Source organism: Neopsephotus bourkii, unplaced genomic scaffold, assembly GCF_033783945.1.
Source record: "Neopsephotus bourkii isolate Nb327-2 ecotype Australia unplaced genomic scaffold, CSIRO-AGI_Nbou_v1 NB_1825, whole genome shotgun sequence".
Lineage (NCBI taxonomy): Eukaryota > Metazoa > Chordata > Aves > Psittaciformes > Psittacidae > Neopsephotus > Neopsephotus bourkii.
In genome coordinates this window covers 8,494,678-8,520,554 of record NW_026902298.1, presented here as the reverse complement: position 1 = coordinate 8,520,554, position 25,877 = coordinate 8,494,678, and the positions used below count along the sequence as shown (strand labels likewise).

The 25,877-nt window shown below is 42.7% G+C and overlaps 1 protein-coding gene across 1 annotated transcript in view; it reads right to left on the bottom strand.

Annotated features, from left to right (window-relative positions):
* HSD17B12 (hydroxysteroid 17-beta dehydrogenase 12) overlaps window positions 1-25,877 on the bottom strand; it is a 92,499-nt gene continuing 66,622 nt past the window's right edge. Inside the window, 5 exon segments of the mRNA XM_061343607.1 lie at window positions 1-1,860; window positions 2,060-2,209; window positions 8,331-8,396; window positions 13,172-13,253; window positions 19,403-19,437. Of these exon segments, the coding sequence (XP_061199591.1) occupies window positions 1,756-1,860; window positions 2,060-2,209; window positions 8,331-8,396; window positions 13,172-13,253; window positions 19,403-19,437 (438 nt within the window). The 3' untranslated portion in view covers window positions 1-1,755.

Here is a 25,877-nt window from a genome sequence, read left to right as displayed (position 1 = left end):
TTGATAGTTCTAATGAACAGTTTATTTTGTGTTCCAGTGATTTTAAAGTATCAGCGCTGTAAAACAGATAACAACCACGAAAACAGATTAATAAAAGCTTTGGTTTTAGCACATAAAAGTACCATCATTTTCACTGCATTATTATATACAATGAAGTACAATCAGGCATTTGAATGTACAGGCAAACATTGTAAGTAAAAACCACACCACAGTAAAGATTCAGTTAATTCCATTTAATTTGCTTTACAAAGTCCAAAACTTACAGATTTAGTCCAATGCTTCCACAACAGATCCAGAGCAAACCAAGCCATGTGCTCTTAGAGAACCAATACCACCAACTTCACCAATCCCTGATCCAAAAACAAAATTAAGAAAACTATGGGATAGGATCTGCGTCTCAGATTTGATCAGCACCATTGCATCGGTATTCAGGTTTGTTTTCAATGTACAGAAATGTTAGCCCCAAATCACATCTCGGTACAACACACCTGACTTCAAAATCAGAGCTTGAAATGACTCTTTGAAGGACAGAAAACAACCTCCACTCTTCAGCCACCACAGAAAACATAAGTAGTTGCTTGCAATTGGATTTGTCTTATAAGTTGCAGTGCATTTTATGGTTGTAAAAGGAATGTTAAAGACCAAGATTGGAAGAGTAAGTAAATACAGACAACAGCAGTGCAGACTTATCATATAGTTTGATCCCTGGAGTTGGGTAACCTCAGCCTTACTGGAGCACTCGTTTTGGAACAGAACCACGAAACACATCAGTTAAAATCAAACGTGTTCTACATTTAAAGTTCACTGGTTCTCCTTTTTAAAGCTGTCTCAAACAGTCAGGACTCACGTTTCAAAGGACCTCACCAAAAAGACAGACTGGTACATCCTTCAGAAAGCATTTAACCATCATCGCTAACAAGGAGAGTAACTCATTTCAAGCTCTGCATTTAAAGTACCCATAAACTCTTGCATAGTACACCAGCACGTAGCACAACTTGTGACGTTTATCTACATTGTGTTATCACCACCTATTATAAAGAGCAGGCACTGAACTTGTAAAAACGTTATTATTACAAATTGTCAAGATTACATATGACTGAAAAGTTAGAATCCATAATCAAGACCCAAGAATTTAAATACTTTTCGCGATGTTATCTTATGTATATATTTATAGATGAGCAATTACACTTATTTTGGTTTTTGGCGCATTTCCCTCAAGTTCATAACCAAAAATCACACTGGACCATGTAAGCAAGGGAGCCCCCACAAGCTGGCTGACAGAAGAATCCCTGTAAGCAACCCAAAGCCTGAGCTGGGAGAACTTTACACGCTGTCCATAGTGCACGGTTACCTCTTCAAATAAATATGCTCCCTTCCCATTCCTGCCCAACCATCCAGGACCATGTGAGAACTTCTCTGCCCTTCACCCATGCGCACGACACACAGATGTGATGGACACTATACAACCAAGCTGTTCCTCAACAGCACGATGTCTGATCAGGTCCATGTGAGTATTTCTTAAAGCACAGTGCTATTTTAGTCCAAAGCACACCCCCCTTTAATATCTATAAACAAATAAAGCCTATTTTTAAATCAATATTAGAAGCCAACAGTCTTGTTTCAGCTGTATCCTCAAAACAAGACTGGTTTGCTTGTTAGAAAGTACACCTACAACTGAAGATGTTTAGAACATTCGGTCTAGTGGGTATGGAAGCTACAGGAATCTCAAGCTTCCGAGATCAAGATGCTTCCAAGTTAATTCTCCTTCATCTTTTTCATATGACGGGCCCGTATTTGTTTGTTTGTTTTCATGACAAGATTAATGGCAGTAGATGTAGGTAGAAGAGAGAAGATCCATCCCTACAAGGGAAAAAAAAGGGGAGAAGTCTTAGCTTTTCATAGCCTGTACTAAGGAATATCTAACAGTTACACACACTACCAAGTTATAATTAGAAGTTAAACAACACAAATAATTAGAATTCAAAATTATTCTTACTCTACCATAACAAACACTTAACAAAGGACATTCCAAATCCTTACGTTTTCCGAGGTGACTTACTATGAGCGCATGGGGTATGCACCCGTTGGTCCGGGACTGCAGGCCCACGGTGCCCAGCGCAGCTCTGACGTACGTTTCAGGACTGGGTTTATCAAAGGTTGGCTTGCGGATTTTGGACATCTTAGTAGCCACGTAATACGGTAGAACGCTCTGCATGTAGGAAAGATCATGTTAAGCAGAGAATGCTTTCAGATTAGCTTGTATCAAGGAACGAAAATCACTGGAAATCAGATAACCTGTACACTGAATTCCAGTTTGAGTCAGCCTTCTTTTCCATTCTAATGTCACAACGTACAACATCAAAACCATTTTTCATTGGACGTGTTGTGGGTCATATTTGACACGTGGCCTGTTGACAGCCAGCATCCCCAGTTGGGGCCCTAGAAAAAACACTTCTGCAAGTGTATGATTGAAAGGCCTTTCTTACAATTTGCTTTGTAAGCACAAAACTTCATTCCAGTTGTTTAACAGAAAATGCTGTTGGGTTGCTTCTTGGTAGTAAACCCCCAACATTTACTTGGGAAGGGGGCGCAGAACCCAAGACAAGCATTTTACACTTGAATAACAGCTCCCCAGCTTGGTACCTGTACAGAGAGAAACATGAACACAGGAGGAAGGAGAAAAAGGAACACCAGGAGACTTGGAACACTGAGCTTGTAACTCCACAGAGGGGCTCAGAGGACTGAGGGGGTATCAGTACGACAGTGTAAGACCTCAAGGAGAGAAGGAAGAATCAAGAAATGAAGCACAGTTAATGGGTTTTTATAGCAAGATTTGGAAGAAACAGAAGAAGTGATGCTGGGTCTCAGAACTACCTGGCTCTGGCATAATAGAAGAGCAAGACAAAGAGGTATGGGTATATTGTTGACAGAGGGGCACTGGTACCACAGTGGTGGGGCAAGACAGACCTGAGGAATGCAAAAGCACATTCCACCTATCCCTAGCTCATGCTACTGGAGAATGGAAATGCACATCTAATTATACACTAGGAAGCAACCCTCTTTCCTCACAGTTATGGTTTTGGCATTGCTTTCAACTTGTCCTTAACACAGGCCTCTAGAAAAGTAACTAAAAAAGCCCTGGTCTATAGCCACTTAATGAGGTATTAAACACACCAGCCCTCACATGCTTAGAAAGGTTGGGACCTTACCAACACAATGATTTCCTAAGACACTGCCTGTGGCTGTACTAGTGATTCAGCACATACGGTAGGTAGTGAGCCCATCACAGTAGTGAGCACTATCATTCATGTTCCTTTACAGCAGATGTCAGAGAAGCGTGGATCCACTTCTGCTACACTAATGGATCTCAAAATGAGAATACTGTCTCAAAACTCAGCATATTTGGGCAACTTACAGGTCAGAAACCTGCTTCCCCACGTTAGTTTCTCAAAGAACAATGACCACACATGCTTGACACAGGTGAAAACCACAACCACCACACACTTCTCTCTATAAATAGGATTTTCAATAGTTCAATAAATAGGAGTTTCAATAATACAGTGGATTAGCCCACTTTCACATGGAGATGAAAAACAGAGACCTGAGGACCTGAGTTTCAGGAGTGCAAGCAGTTACATACAATGCTTGGATAAGAAAACTACTCATTCTGTCAGCGTAACAACCTTGGTACCTAGTTTCAGCTCCAGAATGTGAACTTCATCCATATTTCAGATTATATTTCTAAGCAGAATGTCTAGTTTGGTGATTTAGAAAACAGTTCTAAGCTGATTATTCATCACCAAATCAGATGTACAACATCCCCAGAGTGTCACAACAGTTATAGTTATGATTTACTTTGTCTTCCTCTGCTCAAAACAGACTTCTTAAGTGAACTGTACTACCCAATTAAGCCACTGGATAGCATGAAAGGGCAAACAATTGTGCATGAGGATACTTGAAAAGCAAGCATACAGCAGCACTGCTGGTTAGCTACTGATTCACACACTTCAAGCCACATAGACGCATAGGATTACACTCCAACATTCCCCCCCCCCCAATGCTCTCCAGAAACAGGTATTTCATTTTAGTGACATTTACCATCTTCCTATTAACCGTGACATATTTTAACAGCTATGAAGGGACTTGTTGAATCTAGTATTTCTCCCCCTTTCTTCCTCCCCACAAGGAGCTTAGACATTCATGAATCCTATCTAAAACTGGCATGACAGATTAAGAACAAACTGCCTAAAGCCTTGCATTCAGGCAGACATAACCCACGCTACCTGGGCAAGTAACTGTATAGAAAATTCCTTGTCTTTACACAGGGAATGCTGAGCCTGCTTTCCAGTTTCAAAATGTGCCTCAAAGTAGCTTATGTCAGTAAAATATCTCTTGTTCACTTAAAACATCTGATACCGCTCACACCTCTGATGCTTACTAAATTGGCCAGAATTGGGGTCCTCAGTGGTGAACAGATGCAAGAAGTCAGATCTCTTCAACAGAAGACTCTGCTTATTATGCTACAGACACATGAAAATAAGCCCCAAAGTCAGAATATCTCATTTACACCATTTTATCACCTATTTCACCTTCAAAAAAAGACCTGAACTCTTGGGTGTTTCCAAGTAAGTTTCTTTCCTTTTCTTTGTGGGGAAAAGGAGGGTGGGAGATGTAAAGGGGAAAGAACTGCAGCAGCCAAAGCTGACCTATATAGAAAGCTAAAAAGCTTTGCAGAAGGAAGGCAATGCCATTAGCCATTAATTTGGTGACAACACTTTTGTGAATACCTGGAGAAAGAGATGGGATTATTCATTGTGGTGATAAGGAGGCTGGTGGTGAACTAATACCTGCCTAAAGCTATTTCAAGGGCAGTTACAAAGATGAGAGCCGAACTGCCCCAAACAGAATAACAATGGCAAAACCCTCAGTTCTGGCTGTGAACTGTCAGACTGAACACTAGGGAGAAAGCCTTTTGCAAAGACAGCAGCACAACACTCAGGCTGTGCAGAGAGGCCACAGCATCCCTGCCCCTGAAGGTTCTCAAGATTTGGCTGGATAAAGTCACCCACAACCAGTCCATGACCCAGTGTTAGCATCAATCCCACAGCTACTCAGTAATCCCACAGATAGGAGCAAGAGATTGGACTAGAAAGCTTTTAGGGATCCCTTCAAATGAACACTTCCCTGATTCTGTGATCTGATTAGGGACTGTAGTGATAGGACAAGGAGTTACGGGTTAAAACTTAAACTTCTGGATATAAGGAAGAAGTTCTTTACAGTGAGGGTGGTGAGGCACTGGAATGGGTTGCCCAAGGAAGCTGTGAATGCTCCATCCCTGGCAGTGTTCAAGGCCAGGCTGGACAGAGCCTTCAGTGGCATGGTTTAGTGTGAGGTGTCCCAGCCCATGGCAGAGGGGTTGGAACTGGATGATCTTAAGGTCCTTTCCAACCCTAACTACTATATGATTCTAAGTCTTGAGAAGTCCTTGTCTTCTTCCTCATTCCTTTTCTTTCAGCCTATCTCTTTCTCTCCATGTAAGCACACAGAGATTTTTAATCTATGCTATTACTGTGCTGCTTCTGTAAAATTAAGTAGGCCAAAAAGAGTATATTTTTAATCTAAAGATGGCAAAATTGCAATAAAAGCAAAATATACTATCAAAACTAAGCTAAGGTTCCACAAAGAAGGCAACCCCCTTGAGAAACACGATGTACTTTAGGTTGAACATCAGAGATTGGTCAAATCCCACCTGCATTTTGTTAGGTTTTTCAGAGAGTGGTACTCTGCACATACTGGCACAGTAAAAGTTAACTGGCTTGAATGGTGATCTCAGCTGGAAGTGTGGAATTAAAAGCATGACACTTGTGAAGGTTACAGAGATGAACTAAGAGGGATGCAGTCTTCCTGAGCACTTGAAGGAGATACGTCAGTAGGCTTCACAGGAAAGTACTTGTAATTTTCATTAGTGGTTTACAGTGACTTAGGCTGGAACAAGAGGACAAGGACATGGACTGCAATAAAATTAGCATAATAAATTGAAGCTGTGACAGCTATTGGTCATCAGGCCCACATAACTCAGAATGGCAGTGCAATGCCTACATTTATGGTCAAAAAACCAGCGTTGTCAGGAATTTAGGCTGAGAAAGTTGGGGCTGTTCAGCCTGGAGAAGAGAAGGCTGCGTGGAGACCTCAGAGCAGCCTTCCAGTATCTGAAGGGGGCCTATAGGGATGCTGGGGAGGGACTCTTCATTAGGGACTGTAGTGATAGGACAAGGGGTAATGGGTTAAAACTTAGGGGAAGTTTAGATTGGATATAAGGAGGAAGTTCTTTACTGTGAGGGTGGTGAGGCACTGGAATGGGTTGCCCAGGGAAGCTGTGAATGCTCCATCCCTGGCAGTGTTCAAGGCCAGGTTGGACAGAGCCTTGGGTGACATGGTTTAGTGTGAGGTGTCCCTGCCCATGGCAGGGGGGTTGGAACTGGATGATCTTAAGGTCCTATCCACTCTATAGACAGATAGGAAAAGCCTCACGCTCGCAGGCCCTCGTTCTCATGGGTGACTTCAACCACCCTGACATCTGCTGGAATGACGGTACGGCCCGGCACAAGCAATCCAGGAGGTTCCTCGATTGTGTGGAAGACAACTTCCTTCTGCAAGTAATAGAGGAACCGACAAGGAGAGGTGCCATGCTTGACCTTGTGCTCACCAACAGGGAAGGGCTCATTGGAAATATGGCACTCCAGGGCAGCCTTGGATGCAGCGACCACGAGATGGTTGAATCTGAGATCCTTAGGACAGTGAGAAGAGCGTGCAGCAAGCTCACTGCCCTAGACTTCAGGAGAGCAGACTTTGGCCTCTTCAGGAACCTGCTTTGTAAAACCCTAATCTGTTTTTTATTTGCTATGTACCTGTAGAATCCCTTCCTGTTATCCTTAATATCCCTAGCCAAGTTTAATTCTAACTGGGCCTTAGCTTTCCTCACCTGGTCCCTAGCTTCCCGGACAACATCCCTGTACTGTTCCCAGGCCGCCTGTCCTTGCTTCCACTTCCTATAAGACTCTTTTTTCATTTGAGTTTTCCTCAGCAGCTCCTTATCCATCCAATGAAGTCTCCTGGCCCTCCTGCTGCACTTCCTTCTAGTTGGGATGCAACACTCCTGAGCTTGTAGCAGGTGATCCTTGAAGACCAACCAAGAGTCTTGAGACCCCTGCCCTCTAGGGCTATATCCCATGGAACCTTACTAAGAAACATAGCCTTACATTGGGAACAACTTCTCTATGGTTTTAGCCAGTAACAAAAGTTGTGCTCTCACACTTCATGACTGGACAAATAAGGCAGACAACTTTGTGCCTTATTCCTCACAGGACCTATGGAGTTCAGATCATAGAATGGTTTGTGTTGGAAGGGACCTTAGGTCCATCCAGTTCCAACCCCCTGCCACTGACAGGGACACTTTCCACTACAGCAGGTTGCTCCAAGCCCCGTCCAGGTGATTTTGAGATCCACCATACAGAATAGGGGAATGACAGGCATGGATGGACACTAATCCTGTTTGTAAGAGGATCCCTAACTGAATTTAAAAGAGTTACACCATCGTCTTCACAGTACAGGTAACATCTCATACCACATTGGTCAAAGTGACTATTGCTCTGGAAAGCAACAGATGTAATAAGTAATGAAAAACTCAGCCAATGCTGAAAATTCCAGTTCCATTTGTATGTAAGAAGTAATATTAAAGCAAAATCCCATGAAGCTGTGACAGACTTACTTTTATGCCTATCAAACACAATTAAATCATGAAAGGTAAACCAAAGGGGGGGGGAGAAGCAAGACATTAATAAAGTGGAAACCCAGGACTAAAGAAAATTAAATCAATCCATTACATACAAAGGGTCTTTTGAGGCTTTTCTCTGTTCTTGCTACTGTGTGTACACTGCAGGCACCATTCCAGTCTTTTGAGCAGTTGCCTGTTGAATCTTTACAAATGCACTCTAAAAAGTGCATTCAGTAGATAAAGTTGTATAAAGATGTATTCTACAGCTGCACATAGTTTTACAGGATATATTTTATACTTAAAGGTTCAATTACCATGATTAGCTAAAAAACTCCAATCCCATAACCAAGCCATGCTCAAAAAAAACCCCTGTTTTTATGGCTTCAAGACATTGTTCCAGAGTAACTTAAGCAAGCGGCTAATGGGATCAAAGGAAATCCTTATCCGTAATCTGTGTCACACACTCATGAATAAGAGAATATGCTGATTCCCTTTTGTTACCAAGACACCAATGTTGCTGTGGTAACCACACTTAGATGAAACAAACTGTACTCACCTGCACAATGATGCCCTTGCTCTTATATTCTGCCTGGAGGCCTCGGGAGAAGAAATCCACAAAAGCCTAGAGAGAAAGAAGGGAAACATGCAGCATGCTACACATGAAAATAGAAACTACAGTGTGCAGGGGTTTGGAAGCATATTTGAGTTACTATTTAGTTTTCAAAGTGAAAAACCTTAGGTTTTCAAAGAAACTTTGCATATTAGAGCACTGCCATCTGAATAGAAACCCTATGCTTACAGTCTTTATACAGAAGTTAGGCTCAATCTAAAAAAAAACTCCTATTTAATTTAGAAGGAATACGTAAAGCCTAGTTTAAAAAGGAAAACAAGACTTTGCATGTTCACTACTTATATCACCTCTTTAGACCTTTTAGGTTTAAGAGTTATTTATGTAGGTTTCTCTTATGCACGGTTAATTACTTGGCCTTCTGCCTTTACAGTTTTAAGAAGTGCCACCCTATGGTGACACTTCCTCTTAGACCCGAAGTCGATCTCCACAGATCCTCTTCCAAATATCTGAAAGCTTTAGGAAGTACAAGACTAAAAGCTGAAAGAAAGAAGTGGAAGGGTTTAAAAGGTGGATGCTAGTGCCTGCCTTCAAGATGCCCTGACATCCGATACAGCCGCCTTCATAACCAATGTCAATCAAGTATTGCCCTAACAACCCAAGGCTATTTGGCAGCTCAAACCAGCACAGATTCACCCTTCCTACATGCTCCTAAATCACCTTCCCACTTTTCCCTCCTGCAGTCCAGTAAGACCAAATACCAGGTTCTGCTGTGGTTTCTTGGTTTAGTGAAACAATGCAGCCAGGTAGAATGAATGGAGTATCTTCAACTGAAGGCACTGAACTATCTTATCCATGCTTGAAGCTCAAATATACAATAAACAAGAAGCAGATTTTTCAGACCAGTTTCAAAACGAACAACTAAGCTCTAGTACTGCACCTGCTTTACAGTCTTCCTTCACTCACCAATGGGTTAACACAAGTCCTAACTGAAACCAGCACTTAAGTTTGCAGTGCCTGGTGTTTTTCCAACCAAGGTCATCCCACTGAACTCAGTTGTACAAGGAGCTGCACTCCCATGCTACAGGGCTGTCTATAGCCGCTCTTCTGAGCATGCACAAGACCCAAAAAGAAAACTAGATTTTGCTGTGTGGCAGATAGATCCTTTTATTCTTCACCTTCAAGTTGCATATACAAGCTAGAAGAGTGCTTATTAAACCACAAAAAGCTCATCTTCTGTCCAACTGTTCTTTTCTTCTCCCTTTCCCTCAAGTGTAAGTTCTTAATGAAATTCAGTCCTCAACAGGAACCAGTCTCAAAGTCTGGTCTAGCAGCAACGACTCAAGTGAGCTAGCCACCCTACTGCAACAATAAGACACTTGTATAGACATGTGAGTAGCTCGTTGCAGCCCCTGAACACAGTTGCCAGATGTACAACTGCACAGAGTGTATCAATAATCTATTAAAAGTAAGTAAAAAACATTTTGTGTCAATCAAAGTGCTTTGATCATTCAATTTCTAACTATTTCTACATGAAAGAAGGCCTAAAATCAGTTTTAAATGCAGAAAGACTATATAAAAAGACTATCATCTCTACAGGTTGCAAAGAGCTTGCACTGAAGAGAATGCTTACATGAGAAGGGGAAGCAACTTCAGTATAGAGGCTTTGGAGTTTTTCCTTCTTGAAGAGTTTCTTTCAAGGCAAATTGGGTTTTCTGCTTCCAGATGCTCAAGCCCCCCCAACACCCTTTAACATAAAACAGCCTTGAGAACTGTCTCTAAGGAAACATGCCCTGAACAAGCAGATAAGCACTGCATGCAAGAAGATTTCTTCCCCTTGGATATCCAGTAACAAACCCAAATACTAAAGCTGTGGGGAGGGGAAGTAATAATATTTCACTTCTCATTAGTATTACCATAGGTAGATAGGTAAATCAGTTAAAAAAATAGGACTATGATGCCTTTAAAAGGGTCTCATTTCATTGTAAGAGTGGGAATTCTCCACGGGAAGGTTAAAGAGTTGGACTGCGCCTGTTCCTGATAATTAGCCAAAGCCATTGACTTAGACCTGAAGGATACAATGCTTTAAAGCCCCTCTATATAGATGAGGTAAAAAAACCCTAGGCATTGCAGATACAGTCTTTCTATAGCTACATTAGGGGAGTCACTTTCATGCTTACTAATCTTGCTGTGGTAGAAGGAAGATGAGCAGTGCTGAGAATAAGCAGATTACTTAACCTGTAACAGAGTTTCTTAGGGGGAGAGGAAGAAATATTTGAGAATCTCATTGAAAACAGACTAACCAAAGCAGTTCAGTTCATTCCATAGAGCTGAAGGTGCTGTCACAGCGAAAGTGACCTTTTGTACTAAAAGAAAGAACTGAGCTCTCAGGAAACAGCTGTTTCTATCAGCTAAGACTAATTCAGGCTTTCATGATTTCTAAACTTAACCATCCCCTCCTTTAGTATGAATAAAGCAGTGTGCATCAATTCCTGTCTGGGAATATGAAGACATTACTAAAGGTCTAGAGGAAAGGTAGGTCTGTTCTGACATGAGTGACACTACTGAAGGTTTCTGCATCCTGTCAAGGTTCTGCTTAGATCCTGAAATCCTTGAGGTATTTAAGGTGATTACTAGGTGTGCCTGAAAACACTGCAGTGCTATACTGCTTTAATACCAGTGTAAATGTCTTTTGCATTTAGTTTCATCAGTTCTTTAGTCTTAGTCATTAGCTTTTACTGTGTTAACTGCACAGAGAATCACAGAATGGTTTGGGTTGGAAAGGACCTTAAGATCATCCAGTTCCAACCCCCTGCCATGGGCATCTTTTAGGGAAGACTTTCAGAAGCCCCTACAAGTATCTTTGGGGAGGATGGTAATAAAAAAGCTGCAAAGAGACAAAACTGTCCCAGTGACACAAAGAGAAAGCAGAGCAGGTGAATTTAACGTGAAATGTAGATCTAGAGTAGTACTATGAACTAGTAAAATAAACCAACCTATTGTGGAAGACAACTGGAAATTTCAGCACTTGGCTAAGCAGGGAGCCTCTCAATCTAAAAATGAACATATGAGAGACAGATAGAAGGAAAAGTAACAAAACAGAAACACAACACAGTACTGGATACTTAGGAATAAAATCCAAGCTGGGAAAAGACTAGCAGGGATATTAAGGGTAGCAGTAAAGGATCCTACAGAGACGCTAGTTTGAAGAGGAATTTCAGAGAAATGAGGATCTGTTGAGGGATGAGGGAAACAACCTAGAGATAAAGGATAGGAAAAGGTTAAGGTATTCATTCAACACTTCTCTTGCTTTGCACAGCCAAGCCTGCACACATGCCTCTGCATGCACCAGTCTTGTGTAACGAAAGGGATAGGCAGAGACAGCAGCAATTTAGGGACTACTCGGAGAAGCTGGATGTATTCAAATACATAGAGCCACCATGGGCTCATTCAAGACTGCTGAAAGAACTAGTCCACATGTATACAAGTCTGCTGCCTACAATGTCTAAAAAACTATGGAAACTAGGGGAGGTCTTCAACAACTGCAGAGGGCCTTGAAAAGACAAGAATGATCCTGCCAGCTTTAAACTCTGTGGAAAGATGGAGCCCACCCCTTTGAATTCATTTACAAGCACATAAAGGACAAGAAGATACATCAGAAACACTCAACACAGATTTATCAACAGCATACTGCCTTCTACAATAGGGTGGACGAGCTTTGTAGATGAAGGAAACAAGTATTTAATGTATATAAGCTATATGTGTGTGTGTGTGTAGAGATATTTTCCTTTCAGCAAAGCTTATGACACCATTTTCTGCAGCATTCTCATTTGGAAGTTGAGCAGATAAATGCTGCTGGTCAGACTGAAAACTGGCTGGACCACCAGGCTCAAAGGGCTGTGATTAACAGCTTGACATCTGGCTGACAACAAGCAGAGAACCCTACAGATCAATACTGATGCCCATATTCTTCAGCATCTCCTACCAGTGACCCAGATGATGACACAGAGCACACCCTTAGCAACTCTGCAGAGATGACAACATCAGCTGGAACGGCTGACAAGACAGAGCTGCAGTCCAGAAAGACCCTGATAAACCTCATTATTGCTAAACATCCTGAGATGCCTCCACTGGCACAAAGTGAAGTGCATACAGAGTGGGATAACACCATGCCTGCATTTGGTTGAGAAGCAGCCCTGCTGGAAAGAACCTGGAATTTATGGTGGCTGCCAGGGAGAAGATAAGCCAGTAATCGACTCATCAGGAACATCAAATGACATAATGGACTATGTTAGCAGGACAAATGGTCAGCAGATCAAGAGAAGTTGACTAATGTTGGTAATGGTGAGGCCCTAGAGCTCTATCCTTTCTCTTACCTGAAACGTTAAACTTAAGGCAACCAATGAGAAAGAAGGACAAATATTTGCTTCCAGCAAGCACCAGAAGAGTCCTACTTAAATAAATACATACATAAATATATACATATGTATATTGAAGATACACATCTTCAGTAAGTTGGGGGGGGTGGAGTTTCAAATTCAAAAAGTCAATGTCCCTTCTCAACCTCATACTAAATTTACTTGGTACACTAGCATCCTTTTCCATGTCAAAGTAGAATGCATGACGAGATAGATAAAATACTTCCATGCCAATAAACCCTTGCACTCATTTTTCTCTCATCCTTCCAGCTTCTACTATTGAAAGAAGCTAAATTAGAAACTCCTGACTTTTAGTTCATGAAGGCACCACTAGATGGACATCAAAACATTTATTCCTGTAGTGTTGGCTTATGTTTGACACTTGATTTCAGTGTGGAAAAGAGCACTTACCTTAGTCGCAGAGTAAAGAGTCAGCAATGGAGTTGGATACATCCCAGCAGCAGAGGCGATGTTCAGGACTACCCCTTTTGATCTGAAAGGCAGTGAAAATATATTATCATGAAATAAAGGAAACACCTTTCATGTTTCAGAAAATCACTGCAAGCCTAAAGAAAGCCTTAGGGACGGAGATTAAGACACATTTAAAACCCCAACCAAATCCTAAACTGAGATTTACTAACATGACTTTAAGCACAATTACAAGTATTAAATCAGGAATTCATACCAGTTTGTATCTGAAGTCAATACAGCAAGAGAATCAAGCCCCATAAATACACACACACACACACACACACACACACACACACACACTGGGCTAAACTATGCAAAACCAAAGCTGCACAAGTCCAAAAGGCAACTTGTAAATCTCAGGTTATGGTAGCCAAAATGGCAACACGAGTTTTTGTATAGTGCACACTTTGAGAATCCCTTTCATCTTCTAAATGTTACTTCATGGTGAATCTTCAAGATACGATGTATCGAACCTACTGCTCAAAGATAAGGGTGCTTTAATATAGTATGGAAGATAATCAGTGGATTACTATAGAAAGGAAGAGTTGTTTTAGAGCATATTACAATAACACTGAAGGTATTCCATGAGAACATTTCAGTAAGGGTACCAGTCTGAAATTAGCTACTGCCAAGCACTTCTAAAGCATGTGCAGGTAGGACAAAGTAAGGCTCATGGGTTTCCCAACCCAGACTAATATTGAGTAGGGACTGTAGCAACAGGACAAGGAGTAATGGGTTCAAACTGAAACAGGAGAAGTTTAGATTGGATATAAGGAAGAAGTTCTTTACTGTGAGGGTGGTGAGGCACTGGAATGGGTTGCCCATGGAAGCTGTGAATGCTCCATCCCTGGTGATGCTCAAGGCCAGGTTGGGCAGAGCCTTGGGTGCCATGGTTTAGTGTGAGGTGTCCCAGCCCACGGCAGGGGGGTTGGAACTGGATGATCTTAAGGTCCTTTCCAACCCTAACTATTCTATGATTCTATAATTCTATGTCTATTTCTGATACTAGTTTCACCTACAAAACTAGATGTAATACTTAGTGCTAGGTAGGAACAGGTTCAGGCAAATTAGGGCAAGCATGCTGTTAGAAGGTGCTACCAGACAGCCCAACACAGTGAAAGATGCATCTCTGCTGCTTCTTACCCTGTAAAAAATTCAAGCCAGTTTACCTGAGCATACTAAGGAAAGGAAAGAAAGGAAAGGAAGGAAAATGGGAAGAAAAGAGGGGAAGGAAGGAGGGGAAAGAGGGAAAAAGGAAAAAGTAAAAGGAAAGGATATTCCACATATTTAGTGCAGAGTGAGAGCATTCATGACACAGCTCAACTCCTGCAGCTTCACATATGAGTTCCCCATGTTTTTTCATCTAGGTATACCCTGTGCTGCTGCTGCTGCCATGATGATTTAAGTAACCATCCTAAAACCAAACCATTTAAGTGGCTATTAAAAATCACAAGGGATGTAACTCTTAAAATCATGGCAATGGATTCAAACCAACATGGCTTCAGCCACGATACAAGCATGAATGAAATCTGTGATCGATTCACCTCTGGAAATGAGATAGCAGAAAAGAGTCATTTCAGTCACTCAGGACTTGAAGCTCCTTTGCCAAAGCTTGTATTTGTCAGGAGCTACCTGCGAGGTTTGGGTGGTGAAATAAAGTAGCAACATGGATCAAACTGTGGAGTATGGAGAAAATAAGCCCCCATGTTAATAATGAATTTTCATTGACAGCAAAAGGTTAACAGAGGATGCCAGAAGTTTTTCATATCGAGACAAGTGGTGCTGTGATATTTAGTCATGAGCTCAAATAGGGATTAACAGTGAAATGAGGATTCATGCAGTTTTTAAGAGATGACCAGATTGGAGAATCCTATAAGGAACTTTTTGAAGAGCTCAGACTGGTGTGTGAACACACTACAGGATGGCAGATAAAAAGTCAGTATTAACAAAACCAACACCACATCCTGAAGAAAAGAACATGAACTCATCCCAAACCTTGCAGGGCTCTAAAGCCATTCCCTGGAAAACCTGAGCAAGGAGTTCCCTTTTGTGCAGCAGTCATCAAAACCACCCAAAGAACAGCAGCTTAAGGTCCTTCCCAACCCTAAATATTGTATGATTCTATGGTGGGAATGGCAGGGACAGACCCACTGAAATCCCATATGACAGTCTACAGAACACTTCTATCCCTACAGATACATGACTGAAATATTAAGAACTCAATGATGTAAGAAATAGGAAAAGAAGAAATAAAAAACAACCCTTATACATCAATGAGGAGAAAAGATTGGTTCAATTTAACCGTTTAAGAGACTATTAAGAGCAGCCATTATAACAGGATACAGGCTAATGAATGACAAAGATCAAGATCTTCATTTATCCTTTAGGAATACAAAGGAAAGATGGCATTCATTTAAATGAAAGACTGGAATTTAGATCAGATATAAAGAAGTGTTCTTCCCATGGTCACTACTTGTCACAGAACTTAATTGAGGACAAAAGCTTAACAGGATTCAGAAACAGGTTTAAGGGTTTATATGGATAAACACAAGCCTCATGCTTATAAAACACACTGAAGCTTTAGAGGAGAGGTTGGCATTCAGGCTGCAAAGCAGCATCTGGCTACACTGCAACTCTCCAGCAGGAGCAGTGACCATCATCTTGGTGCAGTGAGTCCAACCCAGTGAAGAAAACCCTCTTGGAAACACAACAAATGAAGAGCATCCCCTTGCAGAAACCCCATGGGTTGGTCTGAAGCACCCAATGCCACTGTGGGCTCTGTGGTTGGTAGTTTTTTCTTTATAAAGAAAAAAGGCTTAGCCTTAAAAGATTATAACTTAAAACCTCCAGATAAAAGGAAACTGAGAAGCATCTTGTAAGGGCAACACGTCCAATGACTCCAATTACAATTTTGCCTCTTAGAAGAACCACAGAAGAAATGCTTTGAGGGATGGTTCTGAAGAACTACACAAAGCATCAGTGTAGCAAAAAGAAACATTGGCTCCATCCAACTCAACTGTGCAATTAATGAAATAAGAAGTTGGGGAAGGTGAGGAGAACCAGGCCCACACCCTCACACCTCCCCATCATTCTACCTTAAGTGGTCCAGCACTGCAGAGGCTATATTTAGCCATCTCCCTGTTGCTGTGGCAACCAGCGCCTGCTCTAGCTGCACGCGGAGTGGAAAGAGCAAGCTTCCTCTGTAATGTAATTATGCACTTGCTACTTCCCTGGCAATAAATACCATAGTTTGATATTTGTCTAGAAACAGTCAACTGGTTTTTGTTGTTGCCGGGGTTTTCTTTTTGTTCCTGAAGACATCAAGCCTCCATCTGCAGTTCTGTGAGCCTCCCATCTCAGACAGTGAGTCTGAAAATTCACATAAGAACTGCTCATTTAAGTGTAATAGGAAGCTGCAGATTATAAATTGTCCCTTTAAGTGTCCAGAGCACAGGAGAGGAGCCACAGCAGAGAACCTAAATGCCATTACCAGAAGTGGCATTCATCTAATACTGCTGTTTATTATACATAAAAAGACACATCAAGATGCACTTCTGTTTTCTCCTTACAGACAGGATGCAAAGCATGTAAAATCTGCTCTATTTCTGTATTTGCCTTGTAGTATCTTGCCATAAACCCAACATTCAAACACATGAAAGTACACACTAACTAGGTGCAAGACACTATAGCATGCTATGTCACATTTATCTACTCTGTATGATATGCTCCTTGAACAAGTGAGGAATAATGATGGGATTCCTATTCTGGCTTTATTTTTAGAGCCTGAAGCCCCTTTTCCTAACTCGCTGTCCCATGTGGGAAATTCATGGTTGGCCCAAAGAGCAACTGACGGCAAGCACCATTCATTCATGCCCTTGGATCTGCTGGACATCCATGTCCTCCTGTGGTTACAGACTCTTAGTGGTGTTAATGTGGCCTGTGAGCTATGACTATGCAGCAACCGGCAGCTGCAGACAGTGCTTCTGTGCACTGCAAACCAACTGACTTCACATAACCAAAGAGAAAACAGAAGGTTCTCAAGTATTTTGCCATAGGACAGAAATCAAGGTCTTGGTCCATATGGAGCAGTCATTTAAAGTGGGCTCTCATACAAAAACACAAGTTCAAGATGTGTTTGGGTTTTATTTTAATCACTGTTAACCTTTGCTTTCCAGGCTGCTTCTTGCACATTTATCCTGGAGATTCCCAAGGTAATCCTGTAGTTGGGAAAAGGGAGAAGAAACACGACACAGGGTGCTCAAGGGTACCCTGCATCAGAAGCCAGCAGGATCCTGGTTTGCTGCCTTTCATTCAAATCATCTTACATGGGTTAATATGTAACAGAAAAACATGCACAGGATATTCCAAAGGTAAAGCAGACATCATTCCGTCTGGAGAAGCTGAAGAGATCAACTGTACCAAAGGGATAACTACGGCATTTCTTTACACAGAGAAGAAACTGAGGCAAGAAGCTGTTAGAACTTCAAAGCTCCAAAACCTGATATATTAAATCCTTTGACAGCAGAATGGCTTTGGTCACGTTGGCATCTTCAGAGGGTTTCACAAAAGGCACATCCATTTACCTATCAATAATAATACATGGGCAAGGAGTAGCTTTTTATTTACAAACCCTGCATAGCTACCACCACAATATAATCCCCATCCTCTACTCCAGCTTTATGGGGAAACATTACCTCCCTATCAGAGCTCTGTCTTGGGTCTTCTTTCCTAATTCAAATTTCTCCACATGAAATGAACTTATTCTTGTCTAACGATTGCTTTAACTAAGCAAACTAAGCTCACCATCACCCTGATGTGCTGGACACTGGCCACTAGCTTGGAGAGTTTGGTTTAGCTGTGAAACATCTGCTCTGCATCAATGCAACACAGAATAGTTGAATCCCAACCTGCAATGAAGACTCCCAGAGAGCACAATACAATAAACACCTTTTTTTCCTTTATCTTTGTCTGATTTGCAGCTTTCCCCCATGTTTATGCTGCTCCTACAGTACTCATTTGGAAGCTATACCATGGTGAGTCTCATGCATGGTTGTACACAGCTTCCTTCAGTATTGCAAGCACAGCTCAGACCTCACCTAGTGTTAAGCCCCAGCAAGCCAGGTTTAGAATCACAGACTGGATTGACTTGGAAGGGACCTTAAAGCTCATCCGGTTCCAATCCCCTGCCATGGGCAGGGACACCTTCCACTGGAGCAGCTTGCTCCAAGCCCCTGTGTCCAACCTGGCCTTGAACACTGCCAGGGATGGGGCAGCCACAGCTTCTCTGGGCACCCTGTGCCAGCGCCTCAGCACCCTCACAGGGAGGAACTTCTGCCTAACATCTAATCTAAATCTCCTCTCTTGGAGCTTAAAGCCATTCCCCTTGTCCTGTCCTTAGAGGCCCTTGTAAAAAATCCCTCTCCAGGTTTCCTGCAGCCCCTTTAGGCACTGGAAGCTGCTCTAAGATGTCCCTGGAGCCTTCCCTTCTCCAGGCTGAACGAACACAACTCTCTCAGCCTGGCTCCCAAGCAGAAGTCAAGAGCTCTGTAGCACCACAAAGACAACAAACAGCTTGGGACAGTCAGCATCAGCTAGAAAACAGCCCGGGGGGACTATGTGGAAGCTGTGCACCTTTTAGTTTCACCTGGGAGCTGGCTAGGAAGTCAGTACACATCGTGTGTAGCGACAGTGGTGTGCATTAGCTTTTATTTTAAAGAGCTGGCCTCCAGTTCTGCTTTTCCAAATGATCACAGACTTTCCTCAACATACCTCCTACTGTATAATGAGAACATACTCTTTGCATCCATTTTCCTTACAATGACTTGGAGAAATAGCCTTAAGAAGGTTATTCCCAGGAACTGTAACCACCCCCTCAGAATAGCAGGTTGTTGAGTTAGTGCTGATGAGTCAGACGGGCTTTTTAATTCTGTTCTAAAAGGAATCACCACAACAGTGGCAAAGGGAGATGGGGGGGGGAATAAAAAGGGAATCGAGTGGAAAAGGCTTCCACCGTCTGATGATTCATGCACCATCAGCGTGACTCACCCAGCATTACTCTGCCATTAAAACATGGAGACTGGGGCTGATTAGTCACAGGAATGAATTTTTCAAGAAAGGATTCTCCCCTATAAATCCCGATGACTTTGTCTGGGTGGTGTGGCTGTGACTCACCTTTCCAGCATGCCGGGCAGCACCAGGCGTGTCATCTGCAGAAAGAAAACAGTCGCGATGGCTGAGAAGGCAGCAGACACCAGACAGCGAGAGACCGAGGGAAGCCTCCCTTTTCCTCCCAAAGCAGCTGCCACCCCCTCCGCCCCAGCCCTGGCTCAGGGAAGCAGGGACCATACTTTGCGTAGGCTGGTTGTTTTTATTCTACCTGGATAACTTGGCTCTGCCAAGCAGTGTGTGCGCGCGCACTGGATTGGTGAACCCATCCAGCTAGTAGCACAGGAGTAAATAGAACTCCTTCTCCACTCTGCAGCATCAGTGGCCTCTAAAGAACGTGAAAACATCAGTCTACTACAGCACACGTATGGTCTTTCTCTCCCCACAGAAAGCATCCGTCTTCCTTAAGACTGACTATATTTACCACCTATGCCAAGAAGGCTCCAGACAATATCCAACCCATTTTAGCTAGGCTGAGTGAACTGCTGGGTTTAACTTCAATTGTGGAGCAGCAAGAGCACTGGGCAGAAAGAGTGAATATGAGTTTCCCACATTATGTTACCTACAGAAAGCATTTAAGACCCCAAACCATGGCAGGGGGGTTGGACCCGGATGATCTTACGGTCCTTTCCAACCCTAACTATTCTATGATTCTATGATTTCTTGCTGATTACACAGATGGTTTCACACTGAGGAGCCTACACCTCCGTGAGGAAAGGAGCTTGGCAAACCTTTCTGCTTGGGAAGCTCCTGCCTTCCTTATGACTCTGAGCAATCCATTTACAACCTGGCTGAAGGATTCTCCAGAGCAGTAATCCTAACACAAGCTTCCCAGGTGCAGACAGAGCAGCTCTGACAAGGGAAACAACTCAAGCATCGATCCAAACTTGGACAACTTTTATGTGAAATAGTTCATTTTCCTCCTATTAATTACTATCATCCTAAAATAAGATTCACATCTGAAATCTCTGCCTTTAAGCAATGTCACCAAAGTTAAGTTTGTGCCAAATACTACCTGTCCCCAACTAACCCTGTTAATAAACGGCATGTCACTGACACCAAAGACAGAGCAGAGAAGGAATACAAATCACTACCACTTAAACATCTTTACAAGGTGTTCCAAACAGAGTTCTTGAGAACACACTGAAGATGAGGGAATAAAATACCAGCGGCACCAAAATGCATTGGTACTCCCACTGATACCAAATTGCTTTGATAGCTTCAAGCATGAAGTATTTGAGTAGTATAGCAGGAAAACCACAGCAAAAAAAAGATATCAGCATATACAGGATCACAGAACACCTGTAAGCACTTTCATTGCAACAAAACAAATCTTATTGCAGCATGTTCTTCATAACAGCACTGCATTAGCCCTTACATATAAATGAATCTGGGTTTAGGGGTTTTGGTTTGGTTTGGCTGTTATATTATAAAACATATGCTGTCAGGAGAGAAAAGTCACCCCAGAAAACAAAGTTTCAAGTCTATTGCATCTGACACACAAAGGAAATGGGAGAGAAGGGATGTGATTTGTATTTTAGTGGCATCCTTCACTTGGAATAGATTCTGCCATCAGCCGTGCTGCAGATAAGAGACTGTACAGGCAGGAGTTGAGCAGACCTTGCTGTCATGAAGTCACCTGTTGATATACTTAACTCTCAGCACTGCCCCAGAAGTCAAACTAAGTAGTCAGAGTTGGTACACATCACCAAGCAAAACAGACCTGATGCCACTTCATAAAACCTCCTAATATTACGTCTAAGTATACATGAGCTTTTCCATACAGGAATGCTTCAAGAAAGGTGTGGGAAGAACTATTTATTTTAATGTCAACAGAGAAAGAATGATTTGGGCTAATTTTAACACCGGTTCAAGACTGGCAGATCTTTTATCTGCTGCAAGCTTTATGAGCTCTCCCACAGATCCCTTTGCAAAAAGCAGCAGATTGTTCCTTGCCCTTCAGGGCAGTGAAAAGCTGCATAGCGTAGAATCACAGACTGATCTGGGTTGGAAAGGACCTTAAGATCATCCAGTTCCAACCCCCTGCCATGGGCATGGACACCTCACACTAGACTGTGTTGCCTAAGGCTCTGTCCAACCTGGCACTGAACACTGCCAGGGATGGAGCATTGACCACAGATGGACACAGGGACATGGACTGGAACTGCCTTCCCTTAGGCAATCCCTAAGTGATCTGAAAAAGCAGTACAGGATCTCCCATTGTACTGCAGAGGGGACTCCATGTTTGAAACTATCATAAATCCATACAAATTCATTCATGGGCTAACTCCAAACTGCAGCCCTCCAAAGCAGCTCTAACAGTGTATCACAAACCTGCTGGTCCTATTGATAGCTCAGTGAGTGCCCAGAAAAACATGCTGCAATAAGTGTTTGACTTACATGTATTAAAAAACCATGAGGACATTGACAGCTGAGATAGAACAATAGGTAAAAATCAGGTAGAATTAAAGAGGTCCCCTATCACCAGCTGTGTTAAAATAGTCTGTTTCTAAAGTTCAGCTGGACCAAAAATCCTTTTCCCTCCCACAGAAAAACACTGATGGCAAAACTGGCTCCATACCCAACATCCCTTTCATTTGTTTCTATTAAAATTAGTATTTTGAGGGAATTAAACCAAAATCTGTGAAATAGAGCAAAATTGTTTTTCCTATCCGTATTTTTACACTCTGTGATGTGTGAAAGGAGATGCATGAATATTCGGGATCTTTATGTACAGAAAACATACCATTGCTTTTAAAGACTAAAACAACAGAAGGCAACTGTCTGAGTCAGCTCCTCCTCACCCAGCCAAGCCCATATTCTGACTGTTCCAGCAGTGCAGGAGCACTATTGGAGATGTGTTGGCAGGGCGTTCTGCAGCTCTGCTTGGGTCTGGCAAATCCATACATTATATACATACACAGAGATATCCCCAGCGTTGACACAAGTAAAACAATCTATAGCAGAACTGTGGTTTTGTCACTAATCAGTGTCCATATATGTTTGCATGATCTTTAGCCAAATAGCTGAATGGGTTAATTCTTGCCTTCGATAGCTATAATCTCGGATGTGCCATTATGAAATCTGTTCAACAGTAAGTATCTAGAATTGAATAAATATCTCAGATAAATAATCCAGGACTTAGCTAGGTCTGATTTAGGAATATGCAGCTCTGTAACTGAGAGGGACTTTTAATCAGGGTCTGTGGCGACAGGACAAGGGGGTGGTGGGTTCAAACTGAAACAGGGGAAGTTCAGGTTAGATATAAGGAAGAAGTTCTCTATTGTGAGGGTGCTGAGGCGCTGGCACAGGGTGCCCAGAGAAGCTGTGGCTGCCCCATCCCTGGCAGTGTTCAAGGCCAGGTTGGACACAGGGGCTTGGAGCAAGCTGCTCCAGTGGAAGGTGTCCCTGCCCGTGGTAGGGGTTGGAACTGGATGATCTTATGGTGCTTTCCAACCCAAACCTTTCGAGGAGTCTGATTCTATTAACAGGGTGTACTTACAAATGCCAATGCACTGCAAGTCTGAGTCCCTACGAATTGGCACACAGGATACCAGAGAACTCCATGGGAGTGTTTCTTTCTCTGAAAGCAATCTAATAAAGGAAGAAAGTGGCAGGAAACCTAAAGGAGAGGCTGGGAACTACCCTCAGCTGAGTGCCTTCAGCTGGTGGTTACTGAACTCCCTTTGCCTTCCTTCGCATCACCATTTTCCTGAACAAATACTACTTTCCATAGAAATACCAGTGCTGCAGATGAAAACATGAATGTTCCCAAGGCTCTGACAGCTGGGTTACTGCAGACAAGTAGCCAGACACCAGGCTCTGTGAAAACTGCCAGCTCATCCAAAGCAATCTGGGCTTTTCTTCCTGAAAGTCTGCATTAGAGCAGAGGGAGGACGTGTCTGTGTGTATGCACATCTGAGGAACCTGCTCAGGACAGCCTCCTTGACATCAGAATCATAGAATGGTTTGGGTTGGAAAGGACCTTAAGATCATCCAGTTCCAACCCCCCTGCCATGGGCAGGAACACCTCACACTAAACCGTGTCCCCAAGGCTCTGTCCAGCCTGGCCTTGAACACTGCCAGAACCTGGCAAAATGTTAGCACACAACCATGAAGCAGTAGTTGTTGAGGGGCTTTTACTTGGTTTTCAGTAATACACATACACACATAATGCTACCATAGAGTTTGGGGCACAGTTCCTTCAGTGTGGAGGGCTGCAGCAGTAGTGTTGAGGGGTTTTTGCTTGGTTTTCAGTGATACACATACACACATAATGCTACCATAGGGTTTGGGGTACAGTTCCTTCAGTTTGGAGGGCTGCAGCAGTAGTGTTGAGGGGTTTTTGCTTGGTTTTCAGTGATACACATACACACATAATGCTACCACAGCGTTTGGGGTACAGTTCCTTCGGTTTGGAGGGCTGCATTATTTTAAGTCAATTTCTTTCATGCCTAATCCTCCAGCCCCTAAGTTCCAGGATGCTCACAGCCAATGGCTAACTTCAGGTAGAGATTCATTACAGACCATTTCATTAAAGAAGGAGATGTCATTTCTTGATGTCCATTTATCTACAACTGCATTTATTGCATGCCTGGCAAGCACCAGTTCTCTTGTCCACTCTTCCTCACCAGAGGTGTCTTCTACCTTCTAATTTGGGGACAAAAGAGCACCGCCTTGAGTGTAAAGCAGCAGAGATTCCTACCTGCAAATACAAGAAGGCATAGCCTTCTGGCTAGATTTATGTTCTAAAGCGGTTGCTACACTTAAAAGCTCCTATTAGGGCACTAACAAATAGTTAGAAGTTATAACCATGTATTTCCAGTGTTTCTTCGTCAGAAAAGATCTCCCGTTCTGAGTGATCACCAAGGTGCAGCCTTTTCTCATTCCAACCCAAGCAATAGCTCAGGAGCAGAGCTTAGGGGAAGAACAGTAACTTGTAAAGTTCTGAATACCTTTCAAGTGATACTCATTCAGATTGCTGAAATACACTTAGGAAAACCTGAGGTTTTTGGAAGCCATCCTTCCCATCTTATGGGCCGCACCATTGTCATACACAGCCAGAAATCTAATACCATAGTTGTATACTTAGACGTAAGTTATTCTATGGTATGATGTTAGGACTACAAGTTTTCTTCCCACTACCAAAAGGTATAATGATCTGTAATGAAGCCTGTGCAAGTACAACAGAAGATCATAGAATCAAGGAATAGTTTCTGTTGGAAGGGGCCTTAAAGCTCATCCAGTTCCAACTCCTGCCACAGGCAGGGACACCTTCCACTAGAGCAGCTTGCTCCAAACCCCTGTGTCCAACCTGGCCTTGAGCACTGCCAGTGATGGGGCAGCCACAGCTTCTCTGGGCACCCTGTGCCAGCGCCTCAGCACCCTCACAGGGAAGGATTCCTTCCTAATGTCTAATCTAGATCTACCCTTCTTGAGCTTAAAGCCATTTCTCCTTGTCCTGTCCCTACAGGCCCTTGTAAAAAGTCCTTCTCCAGATTTCTTGTAGACCCCTTTAGCTTTCAGACGAAGCTAGAGAACTTGTGCAAGTTTTCTACCTTGTTATGCAGCCAAGAAGCTTCTTTCAGCTCTCACGAATCCAAGGTGAAATCATAACTCCAAGCAACACAACCTTCTAAAGATTTGCAATTCCCTGTGGTGCACCCACTCATGTACAAAAACATCATCACTACCACAAGATAATCCATAGTGCCTGGGCAGAGGATTCACACAAGTTCACAAACGCATTACCTCTTTAGCATCTGACACCATGCCTATGCAACACTTAGTGCAGACCTTACACTGAAAGAACTAAGGAACTCATGCACTGGTAGATAAATGGATCGTGAAACCTATTTTCAGCATCTACTATTAGGTTTTCTAAGTGTGTCTCTTTTGAAGCATTAACTTAATGCAGTTCATACGTCAAGCTGAACAAGAATGACTTCTATTTGTATACACTTCCAAGTAAACCTGATGTCAATTCAGCAGAAAAATCACACAGTGACCCATGTGGCAAGGTCAGCAAGCAGAAAGGAGCACGGGACATACAAAGGGAACTATTAACGTACCATGCTGCAAGCCCTGTTCATAGTCAGTGGCTTTCCTTTGGGCAATAGTTTTAGGTGACAGTTTTCCCTATTTATAACCACAAACGTTCAGAGTCCAGTTTATATGGCAGAACTCTCTGAAAAAAGGGTCTTATTATCCAAATAACAAGGCTGAACTTTCTCTTTTCAGAATGCACAATATGTTCTGTCTCAACCCAGAAACTATGAAAAGCCACGGAACTCCAGGATTTCATAGAATCATAGAAGGGTTGGAAAGGACTTTAAGATCATCCAGCTCCAACCCCCCTGCCATAGGCAGGGACACCTCACTTCCCTGGGCAACCCATTCCAGTGCCTCACCACCCTCACAGGAAAGAACTTCTTCCTTAGATCCAATCTAAACTTCCCTGTTTAAGTTTGAACCCGTTACC